The 14,985-nt window shown below is 41.2% G+C and overlaps 1 protein-coding gene across 1 annotated transcript in view; it reads right to left on the bottom strand.

The window, feature by feature from the left end:
- Positions 1–14,985, bottom strand: part of GRIN2D (glutamate ionotropic receptor NMDA type subunit 2D) — a 1,022,144-nt gene that overhangs the window by 520,314 nt on the left and 486,845 nt on the right. The window contains exon 5 of the mRNA XM_088457418.1: positions 9,858–10,306. Coding sequence (XP_088313544.1) covers positions 9,858–10,306 — 449 coding nt within the window. The remainder of the gene's footprint in view (positions 1–9,857; positions 10,307–14,985) is intronic.

Below are 14,985 nucleotides of genomic sequence, written 5' to 3'. Positions count from 1 at the left end.
CTACTCTTGACACGATTATTCATAAGGGCCTTCCCTGGTGGTTTGACTGAATGTTAATAACGGTATTAGCCTTGCAGATCACTCACGCTGGCAGCAGGATGTATGAGAGAGTCAGGGCACAAAGTGTGTGTATATAAACTGACAGAGAGAACCATTTGCCCCAAGACTATTTGTGAAATATTAATGGAGCAAAATTGTCTACCAATCAGCACAGGGAAGGAAGACAATGGAAGGGGGGGGGTAGATTGCGGAGCCTGTCGGGAGATTGTGCTGCATGGACTGGAGTCTGTAAAATGAGAGACAGACAGCTGAAAACTATAAGTAATATGTAAATGAAAGAAAAAGACTGATTGAAGTTCTGAAATAGAGAAGTAATTTCACAGGCAGAGGAAAATGTTACTGAAATAATACAGACATCAGAGAAAAGCAAATTATGTTAAAAGAGGTTACAATAATGAAAAAGTAAGATGTGGAAACTGGAAACTAAATGCAAATGGAAAGACGACTGACAATACAGGTGTAGGTAAAACATGGTGTAAAGTGAGATAAAGATGAAAAATGAGAGAAGAGTATTTGCAGAACTACAGACAGATGTTATTATATAGTTCTGCTCACACCAGATGGACCTGGGCTAAGATGCTTCAGTGTATGGATGCTTCACCACCAGAGGGCTTAGATGACATTTGTTGTAAAAACACTTAAACAACATAACAGACAGGAGGAAAAACAAAGATGGAAAAAGAATCAGGAAGATTTACTTTTTATAATTGTTGGGTCTTCAAAGTATCATCTATCATAGGTGCCAAGGACACTAGCTCTCAAGGAGACGGATGCTTATATTAGCTATAAGTTTTCATAAAGCACTTAATGTAATGGAAATAGAGAATTAAGTCCATTTAAAGGTTACTGTCATATAAAGACCCTGCACATATTATTCCAATGCCTCTTTTCCTGGTGTAATAAAGCACATAGTAAGAAAGTGGGGCATTTAGATGGGTACATTGTAAGACATATCTGTAAATTAATTGTATGTTTTTTTTATTCATGTGTTCTCATGAACATACCGATGTGTCCTGCTACATCTTTGCCAATTGCGCTACAAACGTGCACACGCATCGCGCCATGCCATTACCCGCAGTAGCATATGCTGTGGTGAGCACTGCGATCGCACCATGCATTCCTATGGCGGCGCGGGTATGAATGCAGTGCGTGGCGCGATTTGCTGCATATGCAGCAAAGATGTAGCAGGACACATGTGTAAGTGAGCTGCATATGAATGACAAAAAATAATAGACTTGTATTATGTCCTATTTATAACTGACTGTGTTGATCATATTATGGTTCAACTTTATCTTCAGCCCCATATTGCTTGCTGGAGTAAAATATTATTTCTAATATATAAAATGTACCTTATTTTCCCCTACGCATTTCCCTATCTGTTCCCAACTTACTTACGGACCTATTTACCACATCCCGCATTTTAAATGCAGTGTGGATATGATAATGAATAAATTGACAAAGTGAGAATTAAAATGATCACTTGACTTTAGTATAATAAACCTGCCAGGACAAGGGCTCCAATAAGAGCCTGACCCTAGGGTTGATGCTAGATCCTATGGGCAGAAAGGACCTCTGTGATGTATCAACCACGTGACCGCTGCAGGAGGGCTGGACCGCTCCTGCGTTACCATCCATGAGCGCATAGAGGGGGAATAAATATTTGAGGCGATAGTAGTGAGCCACCATGCCCGAAGTGTGGCGAGCGTAGCGAGCCCACAAGGGTATACGTTTAGTCCCCCGTTAGCATCCCCGCCCCTCCCACTTTCATGCCGGGTCACGTGGGTGTGACGTCACAGGTCCCCTGCAGCCCTCTATTCTAGTCATAACCTTTACAGAGAGCTTGGTTATAAGAATATGTCAGTCATAATACAATTTTATGTAAACTGACACTAATATGAAATTATATTACATTGGTTAGGAAGGTCAATCTGATTAGAAAATTTTTTAAATTATGAATTACTTTTAATATTTTCTGATGTGAAGAGTAATCAGTTTCTAATCATGGAAAGTTATCATGATTAAAATGTAATGGATAACCCCCTAAGATGTTAATCTGAAAGTACTACCTAGTGACATGTATGTGTAATGGATATTGATTCAGAGCTTAGGCACCAAATATTTTGTCACAAATTATATTTTATACTATGAAATAAAATGAAAAGAACATATATACTATTGGCCAGTTGCTGCTACTAGTCTCTTTGTACTAAGTTGGTGTGCTTGCCTATTACATAAATACTTTCTATGGCTGCAAGGGGTTAATCACTGTCACACAGGTTCAGATCTGGGTCATTCATTAGGCATATTAACACCTACCTAGGGCCCAGTATAGTTACTGACGGGGGTCTATATTACTATACCTTATTTTTATGAGTGTTTGACAAACAGTGTGGGGTAAAAGGTGCCCAAACCAGTATTTTGCCTAAAGCCCCATGGGGGTCATAATTATACTCTATACAGGTTACAAATTGAGCGTAATCACGGCCTAAAACATTCCACAAATTATTAGCTATGCAGCCATTATCTAAAGCATTTTGATTGGGAATTTTTAGCAGCAGAGCAAAACATTTTGCACTTTTTTGTGCAGTAGTCAAAGAGCTCAGCCATCACACCACGCTATGGCAGTACAAGGGTTAATACAGACCAGCAACAGTCTAGGCCCCCATACATCAGAGATTGATTGCAGCAATCGTGCAATTTGCAATCGATTGTGTATAAAAATATTTCCATTTTTCAATCGATTGTGGCAATTCAGCAATCTGCAATCGATTGAAAAAGGGAAAGATTTTTATACACAATCGATTGCAAATTGCACGATTGCTGCAATCAATCTCTGATGTATGGGGGCCTTCACTCTCTTACAAAAGGTTAGTGAAATCGTTTAGAACAGCAAGGACACAGCTTAAAAATATTAGGTTTATTATTAAAAGCTAATGTGCTTATGCACAAAAATGTTGTATAAATAGCTAAAAAAAAAACCTGCAAACAGTATCAAAATAAAAATGGGACAATGAGAAAAAACCATTACTGCACCAACAAAGCTGCACTGATATGGTACCACAGTACGTCTTTATCAAATATGCTTCAATCAGGTCCAAAGTCCTTACTAAGGAAATGAAGGGAGTTTTATCTCAAGCTAATGACAGCTAAACTTGCAACATTGTGATTTTTTGATACTTCATCACAAGTTATAATGATACACACTAAACGACATTAGCCTTTGATATTTATTAAACCAAGATAATGAAAAAAAATCCCTGAACCATATAAAGGATGCTTATGTTTAGCCTCTACTGACAGGTCTTATGGTCATAATGCCAAATATCTCATTGTAATAACTGTGTTATGAATTATACAATTTTTATGAAGATTAAACTTTTGTTTCAATATAACCTTTCTGCCCCTCTGCTAAATAATTTGTGGGCGAATTTTTGAATTTACTCATTTTTGAATTTATTTTGAGTTTATTTAAAATTGATAGCCATATCTCTGTGGTAACTAACATTCTGTATCAATGATATACTGTATCTCAGCAATATAAAGGCTTCTTGTATTCGTTTATCCTTTTCTTACCTACATAGGACGAAATGGCTGCACTTACTAAATCAACATTGCATATAGTCTATTCTGGAAGGCCCACACTGTAAAATTATACCTCTTTTCCACCAAAAACCCGGATCTGACCTGGGTTTTCAGGCATGGTTCCAACCCAGGTCAGACACCGTTTACACAGCACCATTGATCTGGGTTATTCTCAGGTCAGCCCCGTTCACACTGAACCCGGGTCTGCCCTGCTAAGATTGTGAGATCAAAAGTGGGAGTGGACTGCTCCACAACACCAATCAGCTCATTTTAGGCAAGAGCCAGGTCGGATAACCCGGGTTGCGCCGTTCACACAGCACCATTTCCAAGGTCCATCCTGGGTCCGACCCTGGTAGCTATCTGGGTTGGATTACCGGGTCACTTGACCTGGGTGTTTTTACAGGGACCCTTTTACACTGAGCCGCGTCCAGGGTAGACCCAGCAATAACCCGGGTTATCGCAGCAGTGTAAAAGGGACATTAGTGCATCTTCTAAACTACAGTACTGAATAAGGAATCTGAAAGAATTACTACCAATATAATTGTGCTGTATCCTCCTGCTTTTCAATAGAGATGGCTTGCGGTATTGCTTAGATCTATGGCTGCTGCTGCTGTGTTACAGAATGCTATTCCTTGTACAGTGGTGGAAATACCACCATTGCAGAGAGTGCAGCAGCTAAGGGGCCTGTAGATGCTGTACCCCATGCTATGGGAAAAGTTCCACTACTACATTCATCCACTATCAGGTCAGTGCATGCACAATTAAGCCGAAATAGCCAATTTATTGTTCTACCTCTGTCCTTGTTGTAGTAGTATTATTACTTATTGTAAACATATATTTATTTAGCTGAACTATTTTGTATATTTAACTTCACAAGAAGTACAAAGTTGATCTGAATTGTTGTCAACACTCCTTGACTTATTTTTGATTATATAGTGATTACCACTAACCGAAAATATTCCATATTATGTCATGTATGCTATGTGAAATCTGCCCATAATTTTCTGCCATACAGTATGCTGCAAATTCCACATTTATTCAATCAAACATTACATCTTTAATTTATTATCTAATCCCAGAGAAATGAAACATTAACTGGATTACAACTAGAGATGTGCGATTCGGTTTTCCTGATATATAACACGCCTGGATTTAAAAACCGAATTTGGGTCTTGGATTGCATTTAAACTGGTCCAAATTACAATTTTTGATTTTTAAGGAATCCAAAATCAAACCAAAAACAGAATCCGAACCAATACACTTTGTTATAGCCCAGTTATGCCCCTTCAGTTGGAAGTGAAGATGTGTTTGGATTGTGTATGACTTACTGTATGTAGTTGGATGTTAATGGTTCTGAGGCATGTGCACAGTGAATACATTCAAGATATGTACGCACCATAAATGGATTTGCGTCAAACTGCAGTAGCCCCATAATGTGTATGAGCTTTATAGGAAGTTCAACTAATTCTGTATCTCCTTTACCCGTGCCTTACTCTGCATCAGTACTGCTGCTGTGATAATCATTACTGGTGGCAAAATAAGTGGGAAGATGCTGGTGGAATATTCTCCATTGTTATTTTAAGATTTGCAGAACTTCTAAAACTATAACATACAAAGAGATGTAGTTGGCATCCCGGCATGTGGGATGCCAACAATCTAAATACCGGCACCAAAATCCTGACAGGTCGGGATCTCTTCACCAGTATCCCGACGGTCGGCATACCGAAGGTAAGTATCGGGGTGTTAGGGGGAGGTTAGGGTTTGGCACTAGGGGGGAGGGTTAGGGTTAGGCACCAGGGAGGGAGTGTTAGGATTAGGGTGTGGGGAGGGGGAGTTTAGGTTTAGGCACCCGGGAGGGGGTGTTGGGTTTATGGTGCGGGGAGGGGAAGGTTAAGCTTAGGCACTAGGGGGGAGGCAAGTGTTAGGTACCAGGGAGGGTTAGGGTAGGGGTTAGGAAAACACTTACCATTATTTCCTATGGGTGTCAGGATTCTGGCTGTCGGGATGCCGCTGTCTGTATTCTTACCAGTGGAATCCCAACAGCCGGGATTTCATACCCAACCCCATACAGAGGTGTCCACATGCATCTAGCCTCAATATGCAATACGTAGCGTGAGCTGTGCCGAGTGGTGTAGCGTTTTTTGCTTTTTCTTCAATTGAATGTGCATATTAATCGACTCGCAATGCAACGCAACTAAACCACTTAATAAGACTGCACTGTTTAATTTGATATGCGACACTTGTATATCTGTGTGCAACTGAGTCGGAATGTGTACAATGGAACTTGGCGTGAATAAAAGCCGCAGCTGCTGAATAAAAGCCATGGCTGCTGAATACAGATTCAGACTCAGTTGCACACAGATATACAGGTGTCACATATCAAATTAGTCAGTGCAGTCACATGAAGTGGTTTTGTGGCATCGCGTTGAGACTTAGATGCACAAAAAGATGCTGGGGATTCCATCCCTCAGTCTGGCAGATGACATAGACCTGACTTTACTCAATTTGGAAGTGTATGTGGATACTCTCATTAGTCATTCACTGCTTAGCACATGACTTACTTGGAACACCCTCGTAGTGAGCCTTTTCCTACTTTTTCTATGCTTATACACCTCCGTAACATAAAGTGCATTTAAATATCTCTAATACTGAACTGTGGATACCTTATTTCTGGTTACAACACTCAATATACTAAGCTCCAGATAGTGATACATTGGAAAGTAATAAACTACCAACCAATCAGCTCCTGTCATTTTTCAAACACAGCCTGTAACATGAAAGTTAGGAGCGGAGTGGTTGGTAGTTTATCACTTTCCAAATAATCACTTTACAGAGCTTAATACATCTCCCCCTAACTACGGTTCCTATTTATTAGTAAGACATGTGTCATACTAATACTTTAACTATTTATGCCTTAATTATTTTTTGCTGTATAACATTTGATACTGTATGTCCCTAATGTACAGTATGAATGACTAATTTGGGGGTTAACACCTGGGGGTATATTTACTAAAGTGAGAGTTTTGAGAAATGGAGATGTTGTCCATAGCAACCAATCAGATTCTACTAAAACAGTAGGTACAGATGTGTCCTAATACACTGTGGCTACAGTCACACCAAACAGCCACTCTCAGTGAACCAGGACCGGGCTACTCTGTCGCGCCGAGCGTCTTTCTCACTCAAAATATGTATTTTATTCGCACAAATTAAAAAACTGATTAATTGGATGTGCAGCATTTGTACATGTGTGTGTGAATGAGCCAGAATCTGTATATGAAGTGCTATGCTGCTTTTTCTCATGTCAAGTTCCATTGAGTTTTACCTGCGACTTTGTATGTGTTTAAAACTATTTCCTGTGCAATTAAAGTCGCAGCCCAGCACCTCTAGTATACTGTGAGTGGTGTTTCCCTGTGCCTGCGATGAGAATAAAATCCAACATTTAAAGAAAAAGACGCTACACTCCACCTCTTGGAGCAGCTAGGTCATGCCGTGCGTCACGCGCCATATGGCATAATGAAGCTAGGTGTATAAGGACACATCTGTATAATTTTCCTTCAGGTCAAACTTCTTAAATTTACAAAAAAATTTATCTAAAATATACCCACAAAATAATACAATATATTCCTCATCAATGAAGAAAACACCTATCAGCTTCAGAGCTGAATCCGGAGTCAGCCAATCAGAAGCTACTAGCCAGTGCTGGTGAATGTCATCATCATAATCATCACCATGTGAAATAGTTATTGGCAGGGGTTGGGTATGATATCCCGGCTGTCGGGATGCCGCTGTTCAGAATACCGACAGCGGCATCCCGACAGCCAGAATCCCGATGCCCATTGGAAAGCAATGTAAGTTTTTTGACTACCCATACCTCAACCCTCCCTCCCCAGTGCCTAAACCTAAACCTCCCTTCCTAGTGCCTAAATCTAACCTCCCACTCCCTGCACCCTAAACCTAAGTCCCCCTCCCTAGTGCCTAAACCTAACCTCACCCCCTAGTGTCTAAACCTAACCTCCCCCTCCTCGCACCCTTATCCTAACCCTCCCTCCCAGTGCCTAACCCTCCCCCTTATGCCTAAACCTAACCCTGCTACCTAACGCTACCCTCCCTGTGCACCCCGATACTTAGCATTCTAGATGCTGACGGTTGGAATACTGGTGCAGGGATCCTGACCTGTCGGTATTTCGGCGCCGGTATTTAGACTATCAGCATCCCGCACATCGGGATGCCGACTACATCCCATTGGCAGGCATACCTGCAATTCCACATGGGTCTGGCTCAGTTGACAGTTAAAGGAACTTGCTCTTACTGTAATTGGTGTGCATTGGCACTTCCCTCTCCCATTGTGCTTCTTCAGACATAGGGGGAGATGTACTAAGCCATGGGGAGAGATAAAGTGGAGAGAGATTAAGTACTAACCAATCAGTTTCTAGCTGTCATTTTTCAGCCTGTAAAGTGACAGTTAGGAGTTGATTGCTTGGTACTTTATCTCTCTCCACTTTATTACTCTCCATGTCTTAGTACATCTCCCCCATAAGGAGGAGAAAGTCCCTATTCTGCATATTGAGATAGGGATGCACTATTTTGTGGGCATGTGCAGTACAAATGTGCGCATTTTTCTCTAAGCAAACGGGCAATGCCTAACTCAGCATGAGACCTATGTACAGTATTTAGCTAGGCACTGCTGGTGGCATGATGCATGTGAATGGGCACTGCTGCAGACATCTAATTTGTGGACCACTACTGATGGCTGACGTTGGAGTTGCTTGTGTAACTAATACGTGGAGGTTCATTACCATTATAGGGAGCACAAGGTTTTAAGTTACAGGGTTTCAAAAACGCTAGCCTGCCCAGGACCTTGTATGGTCCTAATCCTGCTCTGGACCCTAATCTTCTTAGATGTCAGTGGAATGATAGACAGAGACATGTATAATTACATTTTCTGCTTTTTTTTACTCATGCCTACAGCAGAAACCTCAATTCTGATTATGGACTAAATATATACTGCTAATATATATGACACGTCCATTAAATATAGAGATAACAGCATATTGTACATAACCAATTGCCAATGACAGGAAATTGTATATAAGAAAAGAAAGGAAATACGATTTAGCATATGTTTGAATAACTTCTGACACTATGAGGTAGAGTTAGTAAAACCTCTGAAAGGGGAATAGTTGCATTGTTTCTCATAGCAGCAAAATATTCTAGCTATCATTTTCTAGAAACAGTATAATTATAGCTGGAAACTGAAAGGCAATACCGCCACTTTTTCCTTTTTAGAAATTTTAGTAAATCTATCCCATGACTTTATCCCAGCTAGGTATGTCCAGACATTTAGGGGTAAATTTTCTAAGATGGAAGTTCTATTAAGAAGTGATGTTGCCCATAGCAACCAATCAGATTCTACTTCTCATTTATCTAGCACCTTCTAGAAGATACTACCTGGAATCTGATTGGTTGCTATAAAACTCCCATCTTAGTAAATTTACCCCTTATAATCTGTCTGAACATTACACACGGATGGAATGGTAATTCTTCCAATTCTAGGACTGACTGTTTAGGAAAATGGAGGAAGTGTAGAATATATATATATATATATATATATATATATATATATATATATATTGAGAGTGATGTACAGTGGGCCTAAATTGTCTATGCCCATTATTGTCCTAGACAAAGTTTCATTGCCGTTTAAGTACTAAGAGGGGACCCAAACCTGTCTCCTACTGCCTTAGTATTTGTAATGTAGGGAGTATTGTGAATAAGATTAACATGAATTGTTTCTTTCCTGTAAATCATCTCTAGCAAATCACTTCCATAGAACAGCCAAGGTCACTCACTGGACATAATAGAAAGCCTGTCATATTACTATTCAAGACAAGGGAGAGAAGTTTTATGTAGATATGGTAGATGTGCTTTGGCCTCATACATCTTTCAACAAACTTGAGGAGAACATTTTCTAGGAATTCTAAAGGATACGTGGGATGGTTTTAAATGCTCCACATCCCAATCACCATGTCTGAACTGCTATAGAGATACAGTATTTGCAGGGTATGTCTACTGTGCATTTTCACATCCCCTCTAATATCTGGATTAATGGTTCCTGAAACCACTCAAAACGAGAGAGATTACATGTGTATTGATTGTAACAGCTAATGTTTTTATTTCCTCTTATAAGTACACAAACAAAAAGTTGTTCTACATACCTTGGGTGTCAGCACAATTGCAGATCCTCCATTAATACCAATGATGGGCATAGATGTTTGTGCAGAAATAAAGTCAAGGATCTGAGCCACGGACTCTGTGCGTGTGTCATCTTCAAAGACCACTCCGTGGATGCGCAGGCTGGAGAGAACATCACATATCTGCAGGATAAGGCTGCGGGGGTTTGTGTCATTAAGTATTACTGAAATCGGGTTCACATCCATAGTAAAGTTGCGGAAGGCTGCGGGTGCAAAGCGGGCACTCTCTGGTGGGTAAGATGTACCGCTGAATATTATGGCCACATTAAGGGATCTTGGGATCTCCTCTCGAAATTCAAGAAATGGACTGGCGCATGCCAGGGCCATGAAAAATAGCATCCTGGCAGCAGGGGGCACAATGGCAATGTTCACAGCTGGTGGAAAACACATCTTGATGGGTTTTGGCGTCCACTCTAGGATCAGAACAAAGAACAAAACAGATGATTACAAAGAGCATTACGGGAAGTGTTTAGAAAGAAATCTATCAATAGAAAATGCTGTTTAAAAGTAAATAAAATAGACTTTGGCAAATATTTTTAACTAGAAGAACATTTTGCAGGTGACTAGGGCCTATTTTATTATTGCACATGGTATATGCTGATCTTTTATATTTTTTGTATCTGAAGATTCATTTCCTTGGGGAGAGGGATGATTTGCAGCTTTTGGCAGACAAAACTGCTTCCATATCCACATTCTTTGCCCAATGTCTTCAGGTTTAAAATCACCTGCTGCAACGTCTGTCCACACTGATTATCTCAAACTACAGTAACTGATGTTGGGAAGATGATGCAGCAATGTTGGTGGGTATATATTTAAAGAGCTGTATGAAATCACTTTCCCTGAAAAGGAGAACCTTCATATGCAGGCAGTGTTAGACTGGGTACACACACTAGACGTTATGTCGCCTGATCCGTCGGACCGGGACGACATATTGTCCACATCGGCCAGTGTGTACCCACTATGTCGCTGACGATGCGCTCATCGTCAGCGGCGGACGACACTGTTCCGTCACTGACGACATTGCCAAGTGTGTATGCACTTGTCGATACCCACACCCCCGCCAGGTCCCATCGATGTCGTACACACTAGACATCATCTAGTATGTACCCGGCATTAGATACACTGCGCTAGGGAGTATCTAACCATGGGCAGAGAACAAGCAGAGACTTGTACTTACAAAGTAGATTATTTGAATCTACAATATTATGTTTATTTAAGCATAAAAAAGTGGTGAATTAGCTCTCTGCTAAACTAGATGGATACAATCAGCCCAATAAGGGATTTTTCATACCAAATTTGGGGGCTTATGTAATAGGGTGCAACTTGCAGCCTCTGCGGGAACTCCTGCGGCTGCAAGTCGCACCCTATTACATAAGCCTCTTAGACTTTTACACCTAGAGCTATCCATTTGCAAACCCTATTCCTTATGCGTTAAATCCATGGCTAATGCGCGTTAACCCATATATTCTGGGATAAGTACCTGGATCAATGGGTTTTTGTGATTTGCGGTAGCCGCGAAAAGGGCAGAAAGCCCTACTTAATGTGGCTTTCTGCTCGAGGCTCAGGAGTAGGCGAACAGAAATCCTCATTAAGTGCAGCCTGTGGGCTTATTGCGGGTTGCAATTGAACAGCCCCGGGCCCTGGCGTTGTGAGTTTTTAACAAGAGAAAATGGTCATTAAAGGTTGCATGTATAAACATTAGTGATCTGTTCACACAGGCAGTAAGATGATAGTACAAACACAGTTTTGACTACAGCTTTATAAGATAGAACATGCACAATTTATTGTTTTGGTCTGAGTTGCATTTAGTTTTGTGCATTTAAAAAGTGAACTGGATAATAATCATTTTTATAGAGTATATATGCATCCATGTACGGTATAGAGCATAACCAATGTATAGTATGCCATCATTTCAGAATTTTTTTGGTTATGTACAGGGCCAGATTAACAATGGGGTAAATGGAGGTCCAGCCCCAACACTACACATAAAAAATAGTCCCATCATCGTGGCACCATAATAATGACCAGCTGCCTAGCTGCACAGCTGGTCACACAGTCAGACATACATCAGAAGTATTAAAATTGCAGTTTTTTATTTCTCACATATGATGCAAATGTTCTATTTTTATGTATTTAGGGAGACATTGGGGCTGATAGTGTAGGGGTGTACACGCCCACGTGGCTCTGGCCACACCCATACAGCACTGGTCCCAGCTCCTCCCCTTCTCAGTAAAGGCCCTTGAACATTTTTAGCCCAGGCACACGTGGCCCTTAATCCAGCCCTGCCGATGTAAGAACATTACATTGTATAAAGTAAGTGCATGTATATTATACTGTAGTTTCATTATTTCATTAAACTTTGGATATTTTGAACGACATCAGTTGGTAGAATAATACCCTCTTTAACCCTGATTTGGCACCAAAAACAGCAATATTCATGTCCCTCATATGTTTTCTTTCATGTCTAACCATCAGGAGCGCAATAAAATCTTACTTGTCCTCAGTGCAATATTTGCAGTTGGTGCCAGATAAATGTGTTTATGTATTGGAGAAATATAAGACAATAGAGAATGCAGACATTCTTTATTTAAAATAAAATTAATTACTCGAAGAGCACCCAATTGACATATAGCAGGGGTATATTATATACCTTTAAATAGAGCTGCATTGACATATACTGTATTGTACACCTCTAGTGTGGTACATCAGCAAATTAGCCAGCACAGCGAATATCATTTTGTATTCTGGGAAGAGAACAACATGTGTAAAGAAGACAAAACATCTATGTTAAGTTTTATATCATACACTAATACTTGGCAGAAGATCAAACTATCTGGTTCTATGACACTCAAGGTCAAAACGGCTTCTTAGCTTTACCATAGTGACATATATTTCATCATTTTAGATTTATAAGGGAGAGAAATGTGTTCAGTTTAACCATTACACGTGGTTATATAAAGCGCACAGCAAATCACATGGAGTTTATGATATCACAGCTCAGTACAATCAATAGACATATTTTGCAGGAGTGCAATACAGCCTTGAACATTATAGGTATGCAATTGCAGCTGCGATTACGTACGCAGACCCATTGCGAAAATATGCTAATGTATGCAATCGTAATGCCATCGCAGCCCAACATAAAGATGCCCACTTCCCCTTACTCACATCCGTAATACTTTGCAAGTCTGTGAAATCATCGGTAACACTGAGTACCATCGGAGCCTCGTGCACAATTACAACAGGTCTGACCTCTCTCAGAATTTGCTAACCTCATCCAGGGCCGGATTAAGGGCCACTTGGGCCTGGGGCTGAAAGTGTTAAAGGGCCTACTTTGAGAATGGGAGGAGCTGTGTGGATGTGGCCAGAGCCATGTGGGTGTGTACACATAAATGCATTATTTTGGGAGAAAAATAGAAATAAATTTTTAATACTTAAGATTTATGGCAAACTGTTGCCAACTAGGCAGCTGGTACTAATCGTACTGCCATGATGATGTGCCTATTTTTATGTGGAGACCTGGAGCTGTAGCTTCATCTGCCCCATTGTTCATCTGGCCCTGACCTCATCGCATGCAGTGAAAGCTCAAGCTGCGTATGCCATCCCAATGGCTAATTTATGCATATGCATGCGCACTACGCAACAATCGGCCGTCTGCGTGCGTAGTCGCAATAGCGATCCTTGCTGAATCAGGCCATTTGTCACTAATAATGATTATGACATGTACATATGTTTTAGAGACTGACAGAAAACACTTTCATATTACATACATGAGGTGGCACAATACTATTGATATGCGTATCCATCGCAATTTGCGTGCGCGATCTAACAATTGCGATGGGAACTGCGATTGCTGAGGTTACGCAGACCCAGAGCACAGTGATTTACAGGAAGTGCAGTTTGGTTGGTCGGGCGAACGCAGACGTGCTAGTGCATTTGAACACCGTTGCAGGGGGGTGCATAAATTATCCACTGTGGGGCCATAAGAAGCCATAGCACTGATAGCGTGCGTGGCTGCTAGCAATTTCTGAGTAAGGTCAGGGCATGTGCAAGTGTGCATATGGGTCCGATGTTACAGATGGTTTCGCTATGTTCCCCTAGTATATGGAAGTGAGTAAGGGGAAGTGGGCGTCCTATCGCAATGTGATTGTAAACATTTAAATAGCACCGCTGACATGAGCAACTGCGGTGTGTTCGTATAAGCAGAATAGCAATTCATAGTGTATCAGGCCCACAGTTCAGTATATTTAGCTACAGTACTTATAATGTTGGGAATTATCGATTTTATGTTCCTGCCATGTCCCCTCCTATTATTGCTATATGTTTTGGAATTTCACATTGAGAGAAAAGGAATACTAACTCTTCTGGTGCCAGAGAGATATAAATACGTGCCTATCAGAGGACCAGATTTATTGGGTGTCTAAAGCTGGGCATCCACTATACAATTTTCTGTCAGATATCTGTCCAATCTGGCTGTTTGGAATGAAAACCTGGTAATGTATGGGAGCAAATGACAGTTGATCATATGGTTTTAAACTAGGGGTGAGCGGGTTCGGATTTCCGAAATCCGAACCCCCCCGATCCGAGGCAGATCCGAGTCAGGCTCGACTTTTCCCGCCTGACTCGGATCTGAAATCGAGGCAAAACGTCATCATCCCGCCTTCCGAGTCTCGCGGGTTTTGGAACCTATATAAGGTACCCGCGTCGGCGCCATTTTCTCACTCGGCTGTGGACAGTGAAGAGGGAGGGTGGGAGTTAGGGCTGGCTGGGCTGTGTAGTGTAGTGTAGTGTAGTGCAGAGTAGTGTTGTGCTGTGCTGTGCTGCGCTGTGCTGCTGTTGTCCACTACTTCAAAGTCCATAGGGGCTGGCTGTGTTGTGCTGTGCTGCTGTTGTTAATAGGGGCTGTGTCCACTACTTCAAAGTCCATAGGGGCTGGCTGGACTGTGTTGTGCAGTCAGTTCTCCATAGGGGCTGTGTCCACTCCAAAGTCCTGTGCAGTGTCCCAGTCCTAAAGAAGTGCTGTAGTGTTGTCCAGGGGGTGCTCTGTCCATCAGGGGTGCTCCCCCCAAGTGCTAAAAAAATAATATTTTTT

This window comes from Taudactylus pleione, unplaced genomic scaffold (assembly GCF_031769625.1).
Source record: "Taudactylus pleione unplaced genomic scaffold, aTauple2 ptg000041l, whole genome shotgun sequence".
Taxonomy (NCBI): domain Eukaryota; kingdom Metazoa; phylum Chordata; class Amphibia; order Anura; family Myobatrachidae; genus Taudactylus; species Taudactylus pleione.
This window is presented reverse-complemented; position numbering and strand designations above follow the sequence as displayed.